Source organism: Rhineura floridana, chromosome 1 (assembly GCF_030035675.1).
Source record: "Rhineura floridana isolate rRhiFlo1 chromosome 1, rRhiFlo1.hap2, whole genome shotgun sequence".
Lineage (NCBI taxonomy): Eukaryota > Metazoa > Chordata > Lepidosauria > Squamata > Rhineuridae > Rhineura > Rhineura floridana.
Genome location: NC_084480.1, coordinates 220,002,151 through 220,022,959, shown reverse-complemented (window position 1 = coordinate 220,022,959; position 20,809 = coordinate 220,002,151). Strand labels below are relative to the sequence as shown.

Here is a 20,809-nt window from a genome sequence, read left to right as displayed (position 1 = left end):
CATTGATTATGTTTGTTGGGGCTGATGAGAGCTGTAGTTTAGCCGCTTCTGGAGGACCAAAGGTTCCTTACACCTGCTCTACAGTGATGTATGCCTGTGCTAAACATTCTAGATGTAAACAGATCAGAGTTCCAGGCCATTGTGGGAAAGCTAAAATGTTAGCTCCCACTGAGGTCTGCCATATTTACATGTTCTGCTATGCCATACCACAGACAGTGTGGGGGACGTTAATGTTGTTGCCACATGGCTGCTGAGCACTTGAAAAACACAATTGAAAGTGGTGATGGGGGGCAGTCATCAGCAGTGGCCTGCTTCACATAGCAATATAATTGCCATCGCATATTTGGCATGCCTGGAATTGCTTTTGACCTTCATTAACTGCCCCTACTTTGTCAAGCAGAACAGAGATACAATTTTCACAATTGAAGAGCCTATGAAAACATCTTTCCTAATAAGATGAACAAGTCATTATTTGGAAGAAAAATCTCTGTGCTCTTATTTTGATTGTAGTCTCTTGCTACTATGTTTTTTGTTTGCTATTATTATGAATTGTATGTTAGTTTTGGGCTAGATATTTGTTTTGTTATTACTGTTTTTATTAGGGCTTTGGTTATTTGGCTGTATTATACAGTATTTTATTCTCTTATTATGGAAGCCAACTTGAGAGTTTTAAATGCAGCTTATTAATATTTTAAATAAATAACTTGCATATGTGTTTTCTAGTGTTGACCTAACTGATGATTCGACTACTGATAGTGTAGCTGCTGCTGTAAAAGAGGCTGGTCTTGGCTCACGAGAAGATGACAGCACGTTTTCTTTAATTACCTGGAATATAGATGGCCTGGATTTGAATAATATGCAAGACAGGGCACGAGGAATCTGTTCTTATATAGCTTTGTGAGTACCTGCAGTAATAGTCCTATGAAAACTCACTAGGAAATCAGTCTCATTGAAGTTATTGGGACTTAGTCAAGAGTAAACATGTTTAGGATTGAGCTGCACTTTTTTTTTTAAAGAGAAATCACAACATTTTTACAATGTAATTTTTTTCTTTAGACATTTCTGAAATGTAGAGCTCCCAAGAATATTTAAGCCATCCTTGTCCAACTTGGGGCCATCCAGATGTTTTGGACTTCAACTCCCAGCCAGCATGGCCAGTGGTCAAGGATGATGGGAGCTGTAGTCCAGAACATCTGGAGGCCGCTTTAAGCATTTCAGCCTAGAAATACAGAATTGATTATGCTCCCAAAAGGATTTGAAATCTACATTGGGTGGTATTCAACTAAATAATTGTGCTAAACAATTAGCACTAGTGCAACAGGACTCTCCCTACCCTCAGCCGCATGTGCCCCTCGTAATCTCCAAATCTGCTCCGGAGTGTTGGGGAAACACCAGAACAGACTTAGGGGGCTATGCAGAGGAGGAGAGGGGAAAAACCTTCCGTTGCAGAAGGACAAATCCTTGTGCTGTAACACAACCAGTGACTTAGTGCTTGTTGAACACAGCTGTTAGTTATTCAATTTGCATATAAACAGTTACAAGTTCTTGGTATTTCCTAGTGAAGCTTGTGCATTTGATTCAAGAGCAATTCTCTGTCTTACAATTTGTCTCGTGCCACCCTAGGCATGTTTACCTAGAAGTAAATCCTATCCAGTTCAGTGAAGCTTGCTCCCAAATAAACGTGCATTGGATTGCAGCCTTAAAATGTGTGGTGTAGTGGTTAAGGTGCTGGACTACAACCTAGGAGACCAGGGTTCGAATCCCCACACAGCCATGAAGCTCACTGGGTGACCTTGGGCCAGTCACTGCCTCTCAGCCTCAGAGGAAGGCAATGGTAAACCACCTCTGAATACCGTTTACCATGAAAACCCTACTCATAGGGTCGCCATAAGTTGGGGTTGACTTGAAGGCAGTGCATTTCCATTTTATTAAGTAACTTTACAAGACCAATGTTGGATTATTGTAAACAGCTTATTTGTAACATATTTCAAATACAAGACCACCCTAACAAGTGAAATTAAGAGGACAGGATCAGGTTGCAGTACTGATTTTTAAAAAAAGTTCAAACAGAACAGCTGCTGAGTGTTCTGCTGAATACAGTCCACACCTGCAACCAGGACTTTAACTACAGTTAATAGTTCTCTGGGTCAATCATGAAATGCTGCATATTTGGGTAAAATGGTGAGTACCATTTATGTAATAATTGGCCATAAATTAAACCATTAGCTATTTTATTGAACTTAAAGGAGATAGTCAAGAGTGTTCACTTCCAGAAGCCTTTTTAATTGCAGGGTGATATCCTTGCATTAATAATAACTAATAAAAATTGGCAATGGTGTGGTAGGACAGAACCACAGACCCACCCTCCTGAAACTGGGGTCACTGCTACTTATATGTGGATGGTGACAACAGTGCCAGATTGGCAGCAGTGCTCCCATTGGTGCAGCAGCATGGCCCTGACCTCACCTGAGCCCCATCCATGTAAGCGGCAGCAACAGCAACATCAGGAGGGTAGCTCTGCATCTCTACCCCATCACATACCCCATGGCTCGTAGAAATAACCAAACTGATAAATCTCTTTTTAGGAATGGTAGATTTAAAAGATTATTGTTTTTCAGAAATGGAAAAATGTTACAGAAAGAAAGAAATGGAGAAAATGTGCTACTTTAGTTCACATGTAGGAGCAATTTGGTATGCCTAATGATTTCATGGATACTTGTTACCTTTTTTTAGACTGTTGGACCTACTTTTTTACAGTGTGTGCCAGGAGATCTACAAATCACAATTGCTGTAATTCAGTGAAAGAATCGACAATCTATTTTGCCTAAAGTACTGGCATAATGTGAAGTTTACTTCCAGGTAGTTTCCTGCCATTCACTGATCCTAAGAAATAGTTGTCTTCGGGATAACTGTGGAGACATAACAACTGTGTTCAGACGTCACACTAAATTATAGTTTATCATGACAGGAATGAGCCACAGTGAGCCTTGGGCTCATATGCTTCTCCTTTCCTTCCCTTCTCCTCCAAGATGACCACAAGGAAGAAATTAAGGTGTGTTTCCCTGGGTGTGGTCTGAATACACATTATGCAATACCTTGCTGGTAGTGGTATGGTAAGTGGCTGGATGGAGGATACCACCTGGGAATCTCCTGTAAGGTGCCTTGAGTTCCATGCTGGAAGAAAGGATAGAAATAAATAAATAAGCAAACAAAAACAAAAACCTCCATTACTTTAGCAGCTTGTTTCATCTTAACCCAACAAATTTGTTAATTTTAACTATGCTGTGTTTGAAACAAGCCAACTTCAAAGAATGGGTTATAAAGCTGGGTTGTTTCACCAAACCATTGTTAAGATTAACCACAATTCAAGGTGTGAATCTAACGCTAAACTGTGGTTAATTAAGAATGAAAGTGAAAGTCTTCCAATCTCTTCCTTTCAGCTGTACCAGAGGAAGAAAGGTAAAGGGGAAATGAGTGAGTCCAAAGCTTAGTGCAGCTTGTTGCTGTCCTGATAAAATAGTTTATGATGTCCCGACATAGCTACTGATACATTTAAATAGTATCAAGTGATAACTTGCATGTGTGAAACAATAATTGCAGGCAGACCTTCCATATTTTTTCCCATCAAACAAAATACTTTTCAGTGTTTGTAGTATGCATGTTCAGCTGTGAGTCATGAAGTAACAAGACACTGAGTAACATATGTGTATGTGTGAATCAGGCCACTGATTTTTTTAAAAGTGGGTACAAGAAATCCACTCTTGGGAAACAGCGTACAGCAGTGTAATACATTGGCGTAGCCCTACTGATCAGGACCAATTGAAGTGTTTTTTATCATTCCTTAGTGTTACAGTATGTTGCTTGGTGTTCCGTTATAAATTCTTCTTTCTCATTTAGGTACAATCCAGACGTCGTATTTTTACAGGAGGTTATTCCTCCAGTTTTTAACTATCTACAGAAGAGAGCTGTCAGTTACACAATTATTCCAGGTAAAATGAAACTATACTAATTCCTCTAAGCTTTCAGTGGGGTAGCTGTGATAGGTTGCTGCAGCAAAAAGAATGAATTTATTGTGGTATAAGCTTTCATGTACCAAATTTCTTAGTCTTTAAGGTGTCACAAGACTTTTTGTTGTTTTTGCTGTGTGTTCTGTGACTGGGGTCCTGTCTCTATACGGATGCAGCTGTGATAATCACTACACTACTTTTGTTCTTGTTACTTTGTTCTCTGTGATGGAACAGTGAGTTGCAAAGTCTGCAGAGCCTTCTCTCAGCAGAAGATAAGCTATGAGCTGATTGTATCAGTTTCCTAAAAGAATGATTGGTCTCATTTGGATGTAATGCTAAGCTATGGTTTGGTGTTATGTCACAGAGCCTCAAGCTCATACAGTCTCTCCCCCATCCCTCCATACCAACCAAACTATGATTGGTATTAATTATGGCTTACTATAACAAGCCAACTTCAAACCTTTTTTTTTATGAAGCTGGCTTATTTGAATAAACCATAAAGTTTACCATAATTTGGGTTTAAACATAACACTAAACTGTGGTTAATAAAAAACAGGAGCAACAGCTTCTGATCTCCACCCTGCAGCCATGCTGGAGGAAGAGAGGAGAGAAGCTCACAAATCTCTAGCTTACCCAGACTTATTCATGCAACATAAACCATAGTTTAGTGGTCAGAATAAGGCTGCCGTCTTTTATTATGTGGAATTTTTCTTAGTGCAATGTCACTGTTGACCTTTCCTTTGTATGCGTGTTTCTGTCTCCAGGTAATACGGATGGTTATTTTACTGTCATATTGATTAAAAAATCAAGAGTGAGAGTTCTAAAACATGAAATAACGCCTTTCCCTACAACCTCCATGATGAGAAATTTATTAGCAGTACATGTGAGTGAGTGGTTGTACATCTAGTTTATAGATAATACAGTTTTTTGTTCTAAGATCAAAAGTGTGGATATGTGAAATAACTTAAAATGGTGGAATTTCTTTGTGTACTGTTGGGGATAAAAATAGACCTCTGAAAAGCAGGCGGCATTAGTGGCAAAAGAACAGAAAATCCTATTAGTACCTTTGAATTATGTTTGTCAACTGATAAAAGAATTTTTAGTTCTGTCTGTTTTTTTAACTGGTCAGTCAATTTACTTTTCATATTATCTTGATTTTGGATTTTGGGATATTGGATAAAGTGTGAGGATATCTTTGCAAACAAAATCTACCATTCATTGTTTGGCTCTCCTATATTTCAGATTTTATTTTTCGCTCTCTTACTACATGGGCTTATCTCACAGACCATCATATTAAATGTTTCTGTTGTGGATTAAAATTTAGCCCCTATCCAGTTATTAACTAAAATATTAGTTGATTAAGCTCCTATTGATTAAACCAGTTATAGACTGCAGACTTGCCATTTTAGCCTGAACAGTGGGGTTGCCTAAGCACTGTATAGGATAAGCCAAAATTGACAAGATCTGTACCAAGTGGGTTTGCAGTCGAAGCTCCATCTTGATGCTTTCCAAAAGTGGAGGGCAGAATATAGGAGAATTAACTGTTGTTGTAAAGAAAGGTGGAATCTTACTGTTCTAGCAGAAAATGTAGCTTTTTGCTTTCCATCTTGTCCTTCTAACAGGCAACCATATCTGGCAATGAGCTCTGCCTTATGACTTCCCATCTGGAGAGCACTAAGAATCATAGTGAAGAACGCTTAAATCAGTTGAAACTGGTGCTTGCAAAAATGATGGAGGTCCCTGAGTCCACTACCGTGATCTTTGGAGGAGATACAAATCTGAGAGACAAAGAGGTGAAGTGGAACAAAATGGCAGTGTTGTTTTTTTGTTTGCAACTCCTTTCCTGATCTCCTGAAGATACCAGTTGCTTTTCCACTTACACGTCCCTTTCCCGCTACAATAAGATTATTCACAATTCTTGTTTGTCAAGTGATAGAACGAAGCTAGGGTACAGAAATGTCGGTTGCCACTTAGCTGTTTATTTCTGATAACGTGTTTCCAAATTAGAACAGCGTTGCTAAGGAGCAGTGCTTGAACGCTGGCCTTTATGACAAAATTAGTGGCTCAGTCATTTCATGCTAATTAAAAATGACTTTGTCTTAATAAGCCCAAATGCCTTGAGTATTCCCAAGTTCTAAGTAAGGCAAAATAAGGATAGGAGACTTTATTTTCTGGACTGGCCTTTTGTTCTTAACTTAAATGAAATTTAAGAAGCAAAGTCACTCGAGCTTGCCTTAAAGGTGCCTGGAAGGTTCAAACAAAAAGCTTGCTTTAAACATAGGGTTGCTTGTTGGTCTCACACCCTGACAATTGTCATTAACAGACAGGGCACCTGGACTTCCATGTTGCATTGATAGTCAGGGCCCTTTGCCTTCCTGGGTCAGTCAAGACATTTGGGAAAATGATTGCTCCTTCTCTCAAAATGGTAGTTTCATAGGGAAACTTGCCTCACGCTTTAAGAATAACTGTGGGGAAAGATCATATATATGAAGACTGATCTCAGTTCTCTTGAGTGCCATATATAGCCAAAATGCCTACACCCATGAACAAGAGAGAGGTATTAGTAGGCTCGAGGGAGCCTCAAGAGTTTGCAGAAGTACAAAAAGTCTTAAGAAAAAACCCTAAGTGGGGGAGAGGGGACCCTAAAAAGAGGCCAGTGAAGTTAGATTATGCTCAGGGGCCACAGAACATTGACTGACTATTGAGGGGGCCAGGGACAGAAAATGGGCAGGAAGGAGAATGGAATGGAGTCTCCTGAACCAGAGCAGTTCACTCTGCAACACTGTATGTCAGGTCCCACTTGTGAATTTTGGAGCTATTTTGCCTACAAACCTGCATCAAGTCAACATTTATGCGTTTCTCAAGTTTATCCTTTGCTCCTGAATTTACTGAACATGTACAACATGCCATTGCACCCGTAACCATCTGTGCCTTTCCATGACAGAAGGGCTGTGGCTCAATGGTAGAGCACGTGCTTTGAATGCAAAAAGTGCCAGGTTGAATCCCTGGCATCTTCGGGTAGGGTTGGATAAGACACTGGCCTGAAATCCTGGAGAGCCACTGCTAACCAGTGTCAACAATGCTGGGCTAGTTGGATCAGTGCTAGTGTCCTAAGTTCCTATTAGAGATGTGAAGGCCTGGAAGAATTGAGAGCGGGGGGGGGGAGTTCCCCCCCCAGACTTTTTCTGTTTTTTGGGGGGGCTTCACATCTCTGTTGCTTGTCAGATCATCTTATCTGTGTCTAATCCCTGGGATACTCTCTGGTTAATAAGTTCCAAAATAATTTCATTTACCTGGGACAACGTGTTTGTAAGCCTTACGTAAACATCCATTGTTAGTGACAATTTGTTTTGAAGATGGGATGTTATCTCAACCCCTTACGAATAAAATTACATCCAGATTATTTGAGCATGTTTATATAAGGCTTCAGAAAAGGAGAAGAAAAATACATTTTAGAAGACTTGTTGACATAAATAATATTGGCATGATTACCATCCCTGATGGAGCTGACAGGAAAACCCACATTGGCTGCCTTTGGACAATCATATCTCACCATATTAAGCGCAGAAGTTCACAAGCCTTTGGCTACGCATGCAGCTCCTTTGCTCCTCCTTTGGCCATGAGCCATGATATAAACTAGGAAGCTTCCAGTTAACCATAGTTTCCTGTTCCATCTACATTGGGGAAACTATGGTTGCCAGTTTTGAAACAAGTCAGAATATTAAACCTCAGTTTGAAGTTGGTTTAATATCCTGGTTTGTTCCAAAGCGAGTAATTGTAATTTCCTGCCCCATCCAAACCAGGAAACTATGGTTACATAGAAGTTTCCTATTTTAATCACTGTTCACACAATGGTGCTCTATACTTGAGCAAAAGGCTTGTGCCTATCTCTGTTGTATAATCCAAGCTATGATAATGTGAACTGGCTCACAGAGTTAAAAGGGACAGCAAAGAAAAGGCGAGAATTATTTAATATACATTTGGGAAGAAAGGATAGAGGAAGGCACAGTCTTGTATCCTATACAGTTTTTACATTTTGTTATAAAATCTCCTGAGATACAAGAAGAGACAAAATTGTGATAATTTCAGTACATGGCACCATCTTTTATTGTTCAAAAAACAGATTATTAGTAATATGGTTATAATACACTCTTAATGTTTTTCCACTTTTCTCTCCATCAGGTTGCTAAACTAGGTGGCTTGCCTAATAACGTTTTAGACATTTGGGAATTCTTGGGCAAGCCAGAACATTGCTGCTACACATGGGACACAAGCCAAAACACTAACTTGGATGCACGTTACAAGTGCAAGTTGAGGTTTGACCGCCTCTTCCTCCGAGCTGCTTCTGCTGGTGGACAAATTATTCCTCAGAGTTTGGATTTAATTGGGCTGGAAAAACTAGACTGTGGCAGATTTCCTAGTGATCATTGGGGTCTGCTTTGCAATTTTGCTGTGATACTGTAACAAAAAAGCGTTTTAAGGATTTCCTTTTTAAAGACACCATTCTAACTCTTCCTGATTTCTCCCCACACATTTTGCTAAATTTTAAGCCGATTGTAGGATTTCTTGAGATTCACACTCTCGGGAGATAATTTACTTATTCAGTTGCTTCTGGAATTCTTACCCAGTGGAAGGCCAGGAAAACACTTCATCATATACTTCTTAATTTCTTTCAACTTGTATATAGTCCAGGTTATTTTTTTTAAGTATTTATGTCCTGTGCAAAATATGTTTTGAAAAAAATGCAAAATATATCATTTTCACTCTCAAGTTAAAACAATAATTCCACATATCTATGCATCTTATATTGAGCATAATAAAGGTAGATTTTAAGGATGATTCTTCATGGCAACATGTCTTTTTCAGCTGGTACATTGTTAAAGGGTCCTGTAATTCTCTGTCTGCAAAGAAAGGGGCTGCTGTTTCAGGATCAACAAGGCCTGCATCAGAGATTGGCATCAGTGGACACTTGCTGAACCCCATGCACCAGTAGGGGGCTCAATCCTTGGAGCCTCCTGCTCCTATTGTTCCTGCCTGTTCACCTCTCCTCCCCAAATAAGCAGGCAATGAGAGGAGGTAGGGGAAGGAGGCATATCCTTTTCATGTATTATCCTTCCCCGGGGGGGGTATAGCTTGGGTCCAAAGAGAGAGACCACCAAATGAGTAGTGGTGAAGAGGATGAGACAGTTGTACTTGGGGAATGGGGTCCAGTGAGAGCATCTTGCCCATGCATCCCCCCAAAAAACCTATGACTAGCACTGAGGGTAATGATTCTTGAAAGTCAGCAATCCTAAAGTAGATCTGAGTATGGAGTCAAATAGGAAAGGGAACACCTCTTTACCAACTTCCTTTCACCTGGAGGTCTGCAGCCCAGTAGGGTTTCAAGCCTACTAGTGATTGCTAACAGCAGGATATGATTGCCATGGGTAGATGATCTTGAGGTATTCCACCTATAGATTTATTGGTTCCCAAAGGCATCATGTGCTTATAGGGAATTCTTTCCAATTTTGCATAGTGAAAATAGTCATGCTACCGTATCTGCAAGCATAGTGCAACGTCTTCACAGCTGCTTACCGTTCTATCTGAAGATTGTCATACAGAAAATAGAGCAGAGTTGGGGTAGAGATACACTTGCTATTGGGCTGGAAAAAGTGTGTCTCTACCTCTCTTTTTTCAAAACGGGGGCACACTAGGCTAGTCAAACTCCAACCTTTTTTATTCTTAAAACATCAGATCAGCTCCAGTGTTTTTTTTTTTTTTTAAATTGGCTTCAGGGAGGTTTTGCAGCTGATTGATAGATAGACCCCTTTGTCTTTCAGGTGTGGCCAAGAGAAACTCTTTGGTGCAGGCTCAGGCGGAGACAGTGATTGGCCTGACACTTTGCTGTGGGTGGTCCTGAAAGGTCTGCAGCAGTGGGGAAGGGAGATGTGGCCAGCAGAGGGCAGTATTGCTTCAAAATGCAGCCAGAAGAAGGGGTGTGGCCAAGTGTCAAGATGGAGAAAAAAAGGGGGAAAGACCCACAAGACGCCAACAAGTGGGTTTGTAAAAATACAAAGCAGTTTATAAAAAGAAAAGCCCAACGCGTTCCAGCCACCTTGGGTTTTGGCCTTCGTCAGGGGCTGAAAGTTGAAACATACAAACGTAGTCAGTGATAAAATCTTAATAATTTTCATCATACAATTCATTAACACATGGCATAGGAACAAACAACAACTCTTGTACTCACATACCGAAGATGGAAAATAACTCTTGATAAATCTTGGACTAAAGTGATTTCTCCCAGGTCGTAGTCCAGCACTTTAACCACTACACCACACTGGCTTTATTGGTGGCACTAAATCTGACTCCCCCATCAGCAATGTTTGCTGACGACACTGAATTGTTCAGGGTATTTAAAACAAAAAGGGATTGTGAAGAGCTCCAAAAAGACCTCTCCAAACTGAGTGAATGGGCAGAAAAATGGCAAATGTAATTCAGTATAAACAAGTGTAAAATTATGCATATTGGAGCAAAAAATCTGAATTTCACATATACGCTCATGGGGTCTGAACTGGCGGTGACCGACCAGGAGAGAGACCTTGGGGTTGTAGTGGACAGCACGATGAAAATGTCGACCCAGTGTGAGGCAGCTGTGAAAAAGGCAAATTCCATGCTAGCGATAATTAGGAAAGGTATTGAAAATAAAACAGCTGATATCATAATGCCGTTGTATAAATCTATGGTGCGGCCGCATTTGGAATACTGTGTACAGTTCTGGTCGCCTCATCTCAAAAAGGATATTATAGAGTTGGAAAAGGTTCAGAAGAGGGCAACCAGAATGATCAAGGGGATGGAGCGACTCCCTTACGAGGAAAGGTTGCAGCATTTGGGGCTTTTTAGTTTAGAGAAAAGGCGGGTCAGAGGAGACATGATAGAAGTGTATAAAATTATGCATGGCATTGAGAAAGTGGATAGAGAAAAGTTCTTCTCCCTCTCTCATAATACTAGAACTCGTGGACATTCAAAGAAGCTGAATGTTGGAAGATTCAGGACAGACAAAAGGAAGTACTTCTTTACTCAGCGCATAGTTAAACTATGGAATTTGCTCCCACAAGATGCGGTAATGGCCACCAGCTTGGATGGCTTTAAAAGAAGATTAGACAAATTCATTGAGGACAGGGCTATCAATGGCTACTAGCCATGATGGCTTTGCTGTGCCACCCTAGTCAGAGGCAGCATGCTTCTGAAAACCAGTTGCCGGAAGCCTCAGGAGGGGAGAGTGTTCTTGCACTCGGGTCATGCTTGCGGGCTTCCCCCAGGCACCTGGTTGGCCACTGTGAGAACAGGATGCTGGACTAGATGGGCCACTGGCCTGATCCAGCAGGCTCTTCTTATGTTCTTATCTTCTTAATGTCTCACGACAGAGGGAGACTACAGGAGGAAGAGGAAGGTGAGGCATCAAAAGAAAGCTGGGAAACTGTGGAAAAGAACAAATGCTCACAGAAGCACCAAGCAGGGCCAGAAAAACAAGGAGAGACTCCTTTTTCATCACAAGCATGGTTACTGCGCTCCACATCTGCCAAAAATAAGTGAATGTTGGAAACAATTTGGATCTCTGCCCTATGAGGTAGAGCAAGCTGGATCAGTAAAATCTTATTCTCACTAAGGATAGGATAAGGTTAAGTGAAAATGTTAAGTTTATATAAATATGGGAACATAATAATAATAATAAATAATAAACTTTATTTCTACCCCGCCCTTTTTCCAATAGGACTCAGAGCGGCTTACAACTAAAATAACACCAATTAAAACATACAGAAGTATACAATTAAAAAGAATTAAACTATGAGAAAAATTAAAACCATAAAACATAGGTTAAAAACAGCGGACAATTTAAAATAATAAAATCATATAATGTAGTCATCAAACCTATGACACTTAATCCTGGTCGTTCTCTATCCCAAATGCCCGTTGAAATAAAACAGTCTTTACTTGTCGCCGGAAAGACGGCAAGGAGGGAGCTAATTGCACCTCACTCGGAAGGGAGTTCCACAGCCTAGGGGCGGCCACGGAAAAGGCCCTATCTTGTGTCCGCGTCATATGTACTTGCGAAGGTGTGGGGAACACAAGAAGGGCCTCACCTGAAGATCTCAAATCCCTGACAGGTTCATGTAGGGAGATATGATCTGTCAAATAGCCTGGACCTGAGCCGTATAGGGCTTTGTAGGTCAAAACCAGCACTTTGAATTGTGACCGGAAACAAATTGGCAGCCAGTGGAGCTGTTGTAACAGGGGAATTGTATGGTCCCTGTAACCAGCCCCGGTTAGCACTCTGGCTGCAGCTCTTTGTACCAATTTAAGTTTCTGAACAGTCTTCAAAGGCAGCCCCACGTAGAGCGAGTTACAGTAGTCTTAAGCGGGATGTAACCAAGGCATGCATCACCCTAGTCAGATCAGGCAGGTCCAGGAACGGGCGCAGCTGGCGCACCAGTTTTAATTGGGCAAATGCACTCCTGGATACAGCAGCAATCTGGGCCTCCATATTCAAAGCGGAGTCCAGGAGTACACCCAAACTGCGAACCTGACACTTCAGGGGGAGTGCGACCCCATCTAGCACCGGGTGAATCCCTATTCCCTGATCTGCCCTCCGAATGACCAGGAGTACCTCCATTTTATCAGGATTTAATCTCAACTTGTTTGCCCTCATCCAGTCCATCACTGATGCCAGACACTGGTTTAGGACCTGTACGGCTTCCTTGGCTTCAGGTGGAAAAGAGAAAGAGTTGAGTGTCATCAGCATACTGATGGCACCGAACCCCGAAACCCCGGACAACCTCTCCCAGCGGTTTCATGTAGATGTTAAATAACATGGGGGACAAAACTGAACCCTGAGGGACCCCATAGGTCAATGGCCAGGGGGTCGAGCAGGAGTCCCCCAGTACCACCTTCTGGGTTCGGTCCTCTAGGAAGGACTGGAGCCACTGTAACAGTGCCCCCAAGTCCCATCTCAGCAAGGCGGCCCAGAAGGATACCATGATTGATGGTATCGAAAGCTGCTGAGAGGTCCAGTAGAAACAGCAGAGACACACTCCCCCTGTCCAGTTCTCTGCGTAGGTCATCCACCAAGGCGACCAAAGCCGTCTTGGTCCCATAGCCAGGCCTGAAACCAGATTGAAATGGATCCAGATAATCCGTATCATCCAGGAATCTCTGGAGTTGGGCGGCCACCACACGCTCTATTATCTTGCTTAGAAATGGAATATTGGAGACTGGCCGGTAGTTACCTAGTAAAGAGGGATCCAGGGAGGGCTTTTTCAGCAGTGGTCTTATAACTGCCTCCTTTAAGCATGACGGAATTCTGCCTTGTTGTAGAGAGGCATTAACTACTCCCCTGACCCAATCGACCAGTCCCCCTCTGGTACTTCTAATGAGGCAGGAAGGGCAAGGGTCCAGTACACACGTGGTGGCATGCGCCGCTCCAAGGATCTGCAGGGCTGCAGTAGTTTGGAGCAGACCTGTTTTTCAAAAAACAACATGCTGACTATGTATCCCTGTGTCAGCATTATAACCTTGGTTTTATCCTTGCTGAATTTATTAGATACCAAAGTTGCTGGCAGTTTGCTGAGTAATTCCCGGCTAGGGTAGGTGTAGGAGTGTGGTCAAAGGAAGGGGAAAGATTGACAAGGTTTTTATTCAGACAACCGGCTTTAGCTAACCTTAAAGCATGTGACAAAATCATAGACTCCATTGTAATGAGCAGAAGGGTCCTAAATGACAGGATGGGAATCCACCTGGGCAGGGCTGCAAATGGCACTATCTGGCTAAATGATATATCAGTTTAAAGCAGTAACATTAAATGTTAAGGGGATGGGAGATGCAGTCAAGTTTGCCAGAATTAATAATTATCTAAAAGACATGCATCCTATGGTTACCTTCTTACAAGAAACCCATAAGGCACCATAGAACGTCCCCCTCCTGAAAGGGAAATGGTTCAGATGCCAATTTGTGGCTCCTGGGTCAGCCAAATCAACAGGGGTGACAATAGTGTTTGCCTCTCAGTTGAATTTGTCTGTAACAAAAGTGCTTAAAGACAGCAGTGGAAGGTATATTTTTGTAGAGGGCCAGCTTTAAGGGGATAAATTAGTGATGTTCATCTCTATATATGCACCAAATACGAGACAATTACATTTTGCAGACAAGGTCCTAGAAAAGGCAAGGGCTTTTACTCAAGGGGGAGATTTAAATTGGAATACAAGAGTCGTCAAGGATTTAATTAGCCCACCCCCTAGTGGCCAAAGAAGAAAACAAGAAAAATCATTCAGGGAACAACTCCGGATGATAACAATTTTTCACAAATGGTCATTTTGGGATCTCTGGGTGGAAAAGAATCTGGGGGACAAAAGTTTCACTTTCTCCTCCCAGAGACACTTAACACAATCCTGGATAGACTTCCTTTTATCCATATCAAATTTGTTTAACCAAGTTAAACAGACAATTATTGGACTCATAAAAATAACAGACCGTGCACCAATAGAGGCAATATTTGATCACATCAAAGGAGACCCTACTTTATTTAGTTGGTCCTTTAGCCCAACGCTGGTATGACAGGTTAATTAGAGACCACCTTCAAGATGCCCTTACACATTATTTTAAAGAAAATAAGGATGAGAGCACAACACATGGTCTCTTATGGGAAACTATGAAGATAGTGATACGTGGAAAGTGTATAAAGGAAGGAAGTCTGCGAAGGAAGAGAATAAGGAAGGAATCTGGAAAATTAAAGGAGGAAATTGAGGCACTGCTACTTACCTATAAGCAAACAGGCTCAAATAGGGTATATAAAGAATTAGAATCCAAAAGGCGAACATTGGAGTAGCCAGCCTCTTATATCTAAAACAGAAGTTCTATGAATTTAGTGGGAAGAACTCAAGGGTTCTGGCAAACAAACTGAGACAGAAAAGAAACAAGGCCAGGGTGACAAGTTTACAGAAGGATGGAGGAAGGATAGTATTTGATACATCCACAATACGCCAGCAATTTGCACACACTTATAGTCGATTATATCAAACCACCGGCCCCTCAGGTGAAGGTATATGTCAGTTCTTGAGTTCCTCTCCGATCTCCTCTTTGCAGACAGATGATCCACAATACCTCAGTATGCCAATAACAATGGAGGAGATCGGAGAGGCAATAAAGAATCTTAAGGCTAATAAATCTCTAGGGCCAGATGGTTTTACAAGAAGTTTCCACAAACAATTCAAAGAAACTGTCATCCCAGTCGTAGCTGGCCTATACAACCATGTTATGAATGGTGCGCAATTACTCATGGTGCCAGTCATGAATATAGGTATTGCCCAAACCATTTAAGCACCCCACCAAATTGGAATCATACAGGCCCATCTCCCTTCTAAATCTAGCTTATAAAATTTTCATGGCCACCTTGGTTAATACACTCAAAATAATTGTTCATAAACTTATACATATAGATCAAACCAGTTTTGTCCCCCGTCGCCAGTCATCTCAGATCCAATTAGAAAGCTCATCAATATAATTTATTTCTCTAAAACAAAAAGGATACCCCTGGCTATCCTTTCTCTGGACATATTCAAAGCCTTTGATTGTTTGGAATGGCCTTACCTTCTCCAAGTCTTACAGAATATGAAATTCGACCCTAAATTTATAGCAGTTTTAAGCCAAATATATAAAAAATCAGAAACAACAGTCAGGGTTAATAATCTAGATCCAAAAGTAATCGAATTGCGACAGGGAACAAAACAAGGTTGCCCTCTCTGTACTAGCTGTAGAACCCCTAGCCTGCAGGATCAGGGCCCACCCAGAGATTACAGGAGTACAAATAAATGGGGCCGAATATCGGTTAGGAGTATATGCAGATGATATGGTCATAACCACATCCAAACCCATGGTATCCACAGATCACTTCCTCCTGGAATTGGCTGCTTTTGAGAGGTTAGTGGGTCTTAAAGTTAATTTTAGCAGATTACAACTCCTGTGCTTTAACATCCTGCCTCCCATTCAGACACAGCTATCTAGGGCACCGACCATCCCAATTAGTCAGAATGGATTCTGTTACCTGGGAGTACAAATCACCAAAAATCTTAATAAACTGTATAAGGCCAACTATGGGAGAGTTTGGAGCACTACTGTATAAGCAAAGAGGTGAATAGATGGAAAAAACAAAATCTCAGCATAATGGATAGGTTGATCACCATAAAGACAATGGAGGTCCCCAAACTTTAATTTTTGTTCCAAACCCTGCCGGTGTGGATTCCAAAACTGCAACTATCATGCTGGCAAAGACAATTAAATAACTTTATTTTTGGTACCCAAACTCTAAGGATCCATCAATCCCTGTTATATTCTTCACGACAGCAATGGGGGTAGGGAATACCCACACTGGAGTTTTTCTACGGTGCCAATCAATTGGCTCACCTGATTCCCTTTATGGAAAGAGATCCCCTAAAAAGCTGAGTGTCTAAAGCAGCCTTTCCCAACCAGTGTGCCTCCAGATGTTGTTGGACCACAACTCCCATCAGCCTCAGCCAGCATTGCCAATTGTAAGGAAAGATGGGAATTGTGGTCCAACAACATCTGGAGCCACACTGGTTGGGAAAGGCTGGTCTAAAGAATCGGTAGAAGTGGAGGAAAATTGAAATAGACTGCCTTTAAGTCGATCCCCACTTACGGCGACCCTGTGAGTAGGGTTTTAATGGTAAGCGGTATTCAGAGGGGGTTTACCATTGCCTCCCTCTGAGGCTAGTCCTCCCCAGCTGGCTAGAGCCTGTTCAGCTTGCCACAGCTGCACAAGCCAGCCCCTTTCTTGTCCGCAACTGCCAGCTGGGGGGCAACTGGGCTTCTTGGGATTATGCAGCTTGCCCACGGCTGCACAGGTGGCAGGTCACGTAACCCCTGAGCCACTCACTGTGGGGGTGACCTTTAGCTGGCCCTTGACACCCAGGAGACACGAGCGGGGATTTGAACTCACAGAATCTGGACTCCCAGCCAGGCTCTTCTCCCCACTGTGCCATACCAGCTGTGTTGAAGAGGAGAGGGCTCCTATTAATGTATATATCCTTACTGGAAGCATAAATGCTGTTCCCTGGGGTGGATTAAAAGCCCCTTTACCTTAACTATGTTTAAAACTTGGAATATATGGGCAGGCACTCTGGCTCCAGCACTTTCACCAGCAATCTCCATTGCCGATCACCCCCTCCTGCTCAGAAAATACATCCTGGAGGAGGTGGAGATTTGGAAATGTAAAGACCTATACCGACTATGTGATTTTTTTACAAATCTAATAGATTGATAACACAAGAGGGCATGAGGGGAAGACTGGCTCCGCATCGCCCTAAGTGGATGCAGTGGATGTACTCTGCTCAGAAGTACTCTGTTGGAGAGGATGTGGAGCAATTGGGACATATGAACACATGTGGTGGTCCTGCCCTCGAGTTCTGGACAAAGGTCTTTCAGGAGGCCAGTACACGAGCCAACGGGTTCACCCATCAGCAAAAATGGCCCTCCTTGGACAGTTCATAGATTCAGACTTGGATATGAATCATAAAGAGCTCTTGAACCATCTTTTCTCTGCAGCTAGGTCAGTGATTGCCCAGAACTGGAAAGAGTTTAAAATAGCCACCTTAGATTCTTGGTACCAGAGGATCTGGAAGGTGGCCTTACTAGAAAAACTTATACAGAAAATAAAAGAAGCAAGAGACAAGAAGAAAAAAGACACTTTCCTTGCAGTTTGGAATAAATATATTGATTATGCTAATGCAGCAGAGTGTTCCCCTCCTGCACCATATACCCATTGTCATAAGGTGCTTGGGGTAGCAAGAGACATCTGCCTATTAATAAAAGAGAAAGAACATTTGAAATATTATCCTTAGAATGTGGATAGTCTGCCTTAAATAGTTATACTTACCTGGATTTGTCTTATCACAACCCTTTCTTGAAGTTGAAGATGAAATTCTGACAAGCCGTTAATGAAAACGGACTGTTTTGATGAAGAGTTCAAATGTATATGAATTACTGTGAGTGTCAATCCATGGGGGGGGGTGAGGGGGGTTAAGTAAAGTGGGTCAAGTAAAGTGGTTTCCTTTATGTATGGTATGAAAAGTTTAATAAAAAGTTAAAGTTAAAAAAAAAAGCCAGAAAAACCATTCTGGCTGCTTTTGAAGCAACTAGTGTGCCCACAGCCTTGTTCTTTTTTTCTTGAGAAGGTAGGACCAGGCCCTGGTAAGGAAGCGATTACATAGGTCTGTCCAGCTTGGTAAGGTCCACACCAGCTGGCAGTAGCTCTGCAGGCTTTCAGGCCGGAGGCATTCCTAGATTCCCAGCTCTACCTGGAGATTGCATGCCAAGCAGATGCTTCACCACTAAGCTAGGAGAAACGTCTAATGGATGAGAGCTGTTTGATAGTAGAACAAGCTACCTCCGGAGGTTGTGGCAGTTCCTTTGCTCTGGCTGCAAAGCGGTTAATTAAAGGGCAAATTATGGCAAGGAAGGCACAGGAAATGACGTATTAAGGGGCCAGTTTCAACAATAGTGATGGCTATGAGACACAGGAGCTGCTTTAAACTACACAAAATGGAGAGACTTCTGTGTGATAGAAGGCTGCAGTCCTAAGCACAGTTTCTAGAACTTACCTCTGATTAAACATGAAGGAGATAGGCACCTCTGAACATACAGCAAATGAGGTAGATGTTAAGTTTAACAGCTGCATACTGGTCTATGGATGAGATAATAGAAGACATTATTATGTTGTCTAGCACTATATCTCAGCCTGCATTTAGGGTTCTGGTCTTGCACTCTTAAATTTGACTGGATGTGGGTGATCAACCTTTACTACCTTTGGAAAACTTAAAGATCTGAATCAGCATTAGCCTTAAATAAATGTACAGTACAAACAACTTAGAACTGAGTGCAAATTTTCTCCCAGTTTTGGTCAGTTAAATGCTACCTATCATGCTTGACAAATAGTTATGAGCCCTATTCTGAGTTTATTATAGCCAGTCATTAACACCACATCTTGAGGCATTAAATTTGTATTATAATTTCAGTATTAACTCTGTTTAATGTCCTCCAGATACACCTGAAACAGAGAGCAAATGTTCTCACTATTTATGCATTTTTTTTACATATGCCTATTTTTACATATGCCTATTTTTTACATATGCCTATTATATTTACTGATGATACTACTTTTTAACCTTTCCTTCTGTATCAGGGTCTGGGGATGGGTGGGAAATTGGTTGGACTTTAACTGGCTCCAGCCAGAATGGCCAATGGTCAGGGGAGTTGTAGTCCAGCAACAGCTGGAGGGCACCATGTTGGCTACCCTTTCACTCCAACACTTAAAAAAAACCCAGTTGCATCCAAACTGCCTACTATCCCTGAAAGCCATTTTCATGAATTAGAATATTAGTTCCTACCAATGCATTAGGCTGTAAACACACTAGTCGCCTACAGCCAGGGGTGTAGTCATCTAGGATCTCAGGGGGCCTTATACCCCTTACTTTTTTGGGAGCCAAGTCCTAGCAGGGTTCCTGTGTCTCCAGCATCCTAAAAGTCAATCAGCATGAAAGGGGAGTATGTTTGCCACTCAGAAGAGTCTTCTAACTTGCTTTGTTGTTTCCTGCTGATTGTAGCCAATAAGTGTGAAAGGAGTTCCTATTAGTTCCTACTTCAAAAAGCCAAGTTATGGAGAGTGAGAATTCTCTAATTGCAGAAGAAGAGACTGTGAATCCTGATGATAGCATCCCATCTATATCATCAAGCAGTTCAGTTCAGCAGGAGATAAACATGTAGACACTGAAGTCAGTAGTCCAATATTTCTGACAGTGAGAAAGTACTGTCAAAAGGTGACTGTGACAAAAAAGCAGAAAGCAGTATTCAAGCCTGGCCAGATTATTCTATGATCTTAGAAGGTTGTATAATAACTGTGACTATAATGAAGGGACCCTGCACTTCTGAATTTGCCACTAAACTACTGCCTAGCAAAGTGTTTCCATTAGCCACAGCTGGAGGGGGGATGGGTTGATCTGCCAATCAGTCACGGAATCTCTTTGAAGCTGAGTTAAAAGAAACAGGCACTGGAGTGGCTCCCACTAAGTTTTAGAGCGAAGAGGAGCGGGGTTTGACTAGCTTCGTGTGCACCCATTTTCAGAAGAGAGAGGTGGAGACAGTGAATGTATTTCTACCCTTAGAAGAGTGAGTGAATTGCAATCCTGTATAGGTGGGACAAAATCCTTTGTTCCTCCGCAGAGGGCCAAACGTTTTAGCCACCCCTCAAGGCTTGGAGTGGACATTTCCAGGCTCCCTCCGGTGAAAGGGAATTTGAACGGCTCCTCTCCTAACAGGAGAGTTGGGTGGAGCTCAGGCATCGCCCCCTACTGGCGGGGTTAGGATTCAGCCCTGAGGCTGGGAGGTGTTTATGGGTGACGAATGCGCCCTGGTGGCTCCGGTGGGGAAGCAAAGTGAAGAAGGAAAACCAGGCGTTCGTGTTTTTGCATGAGTTGCTTTCATTTCGTTAGGGAAAGCAGCGTGAAAAAGCCTTGCGGGCATCGATCGCCCATCCTTTGCTAGCTGGGCCTAATAGTGCCCACACCCACTTTTTTTTTTTTTGCCCTTGGTTAAAAAAAGAAGAAGCTGCCATCAGCACCTGCTCCGTACTGCAAATCTTCGGGAAGACGACGAGGAGAAGCAGATGGGACACCGAAAGATACCGCCGTGCCTCGCCGAAGGGTCAGCTGCCGACCCTGGCGCCGCCTGATTTCCCTCCCCCCCCCCCCCGCGGTAATCACCAG

At 42.2% G+C, this 20,809-nt stretch overlaps 2 protein-coding genes and 1 long non-coding RNA gene across 4 annotated transcripts in view; 2 read left to right on the top strand and 1 right to left on the bottom strand.

The window, feature by feature from the left end:
- TDP2 (tyrosyl-DNA phosphodiesterase 2) overlaps nucleotides 1-8,846 on the top strand; it is a 10,813-nt gene extending 1,967 nt beyond the window's left edge. The window contains exons 3-7 of one of the 2 annotated variants that reach the window (XM_061593498.1): nucleotides 724-897; nucleotides 3,898-3,989; nucleotides 4,772-4,890; nucleotides 5,630-5,800; nucleotides 8,190-8,846. In XM_061593498.1, coding sequence (XP_061449482.1) covers nucleotides 724-897; nucleotides 3,898-3,989; nucleotides 4,772-4,890; nucleotides 5,630-5,800; nucleotides 8,190-8,471 — 838 coding nt within the window. In that variant the 3' untranslated portion in view covers nucleotides 8,472-8,846. The remainder of the gene's footprint in view (nucleotides 1-723; nucleotides 898-3,897; nucleotides 3,990-4,771; nucleotides 4,891-5,629; nucleotides 5,801-8,189) is intronic. The other variant, XM_061593507.1, reaches the window with a different exon arrangement.
- On the bottom strand, nucleotides 7,939-20,781 carry LOC133368834 (uncharacterized). The gene is made up of 3 exons (XR_009758769.1): nucleotides 20,665-20,781; nucleotides 18,650-18,732; nucleotides 7,939-10,126 (listed from the first exon to the last, which is right to left on the bottom strand). It is a non-coding gene; the product is annotated as an uncharacterized LOC133368834 (long non-coding RNA).
- The window catches only part of KIAA0319 (KIAA0319 ortholog), a 46,632-nt gene continuing 46,047 nt past the window's right edge, over nucleotides 20,225-20,809 (top strand). Inside the window, exon 1 of the mRNA XM_061593537.1 lies at nucleotides 20,225-20,809. The gene's annotated coding sequence lies outside the window, so the exon portion shown is untranslated.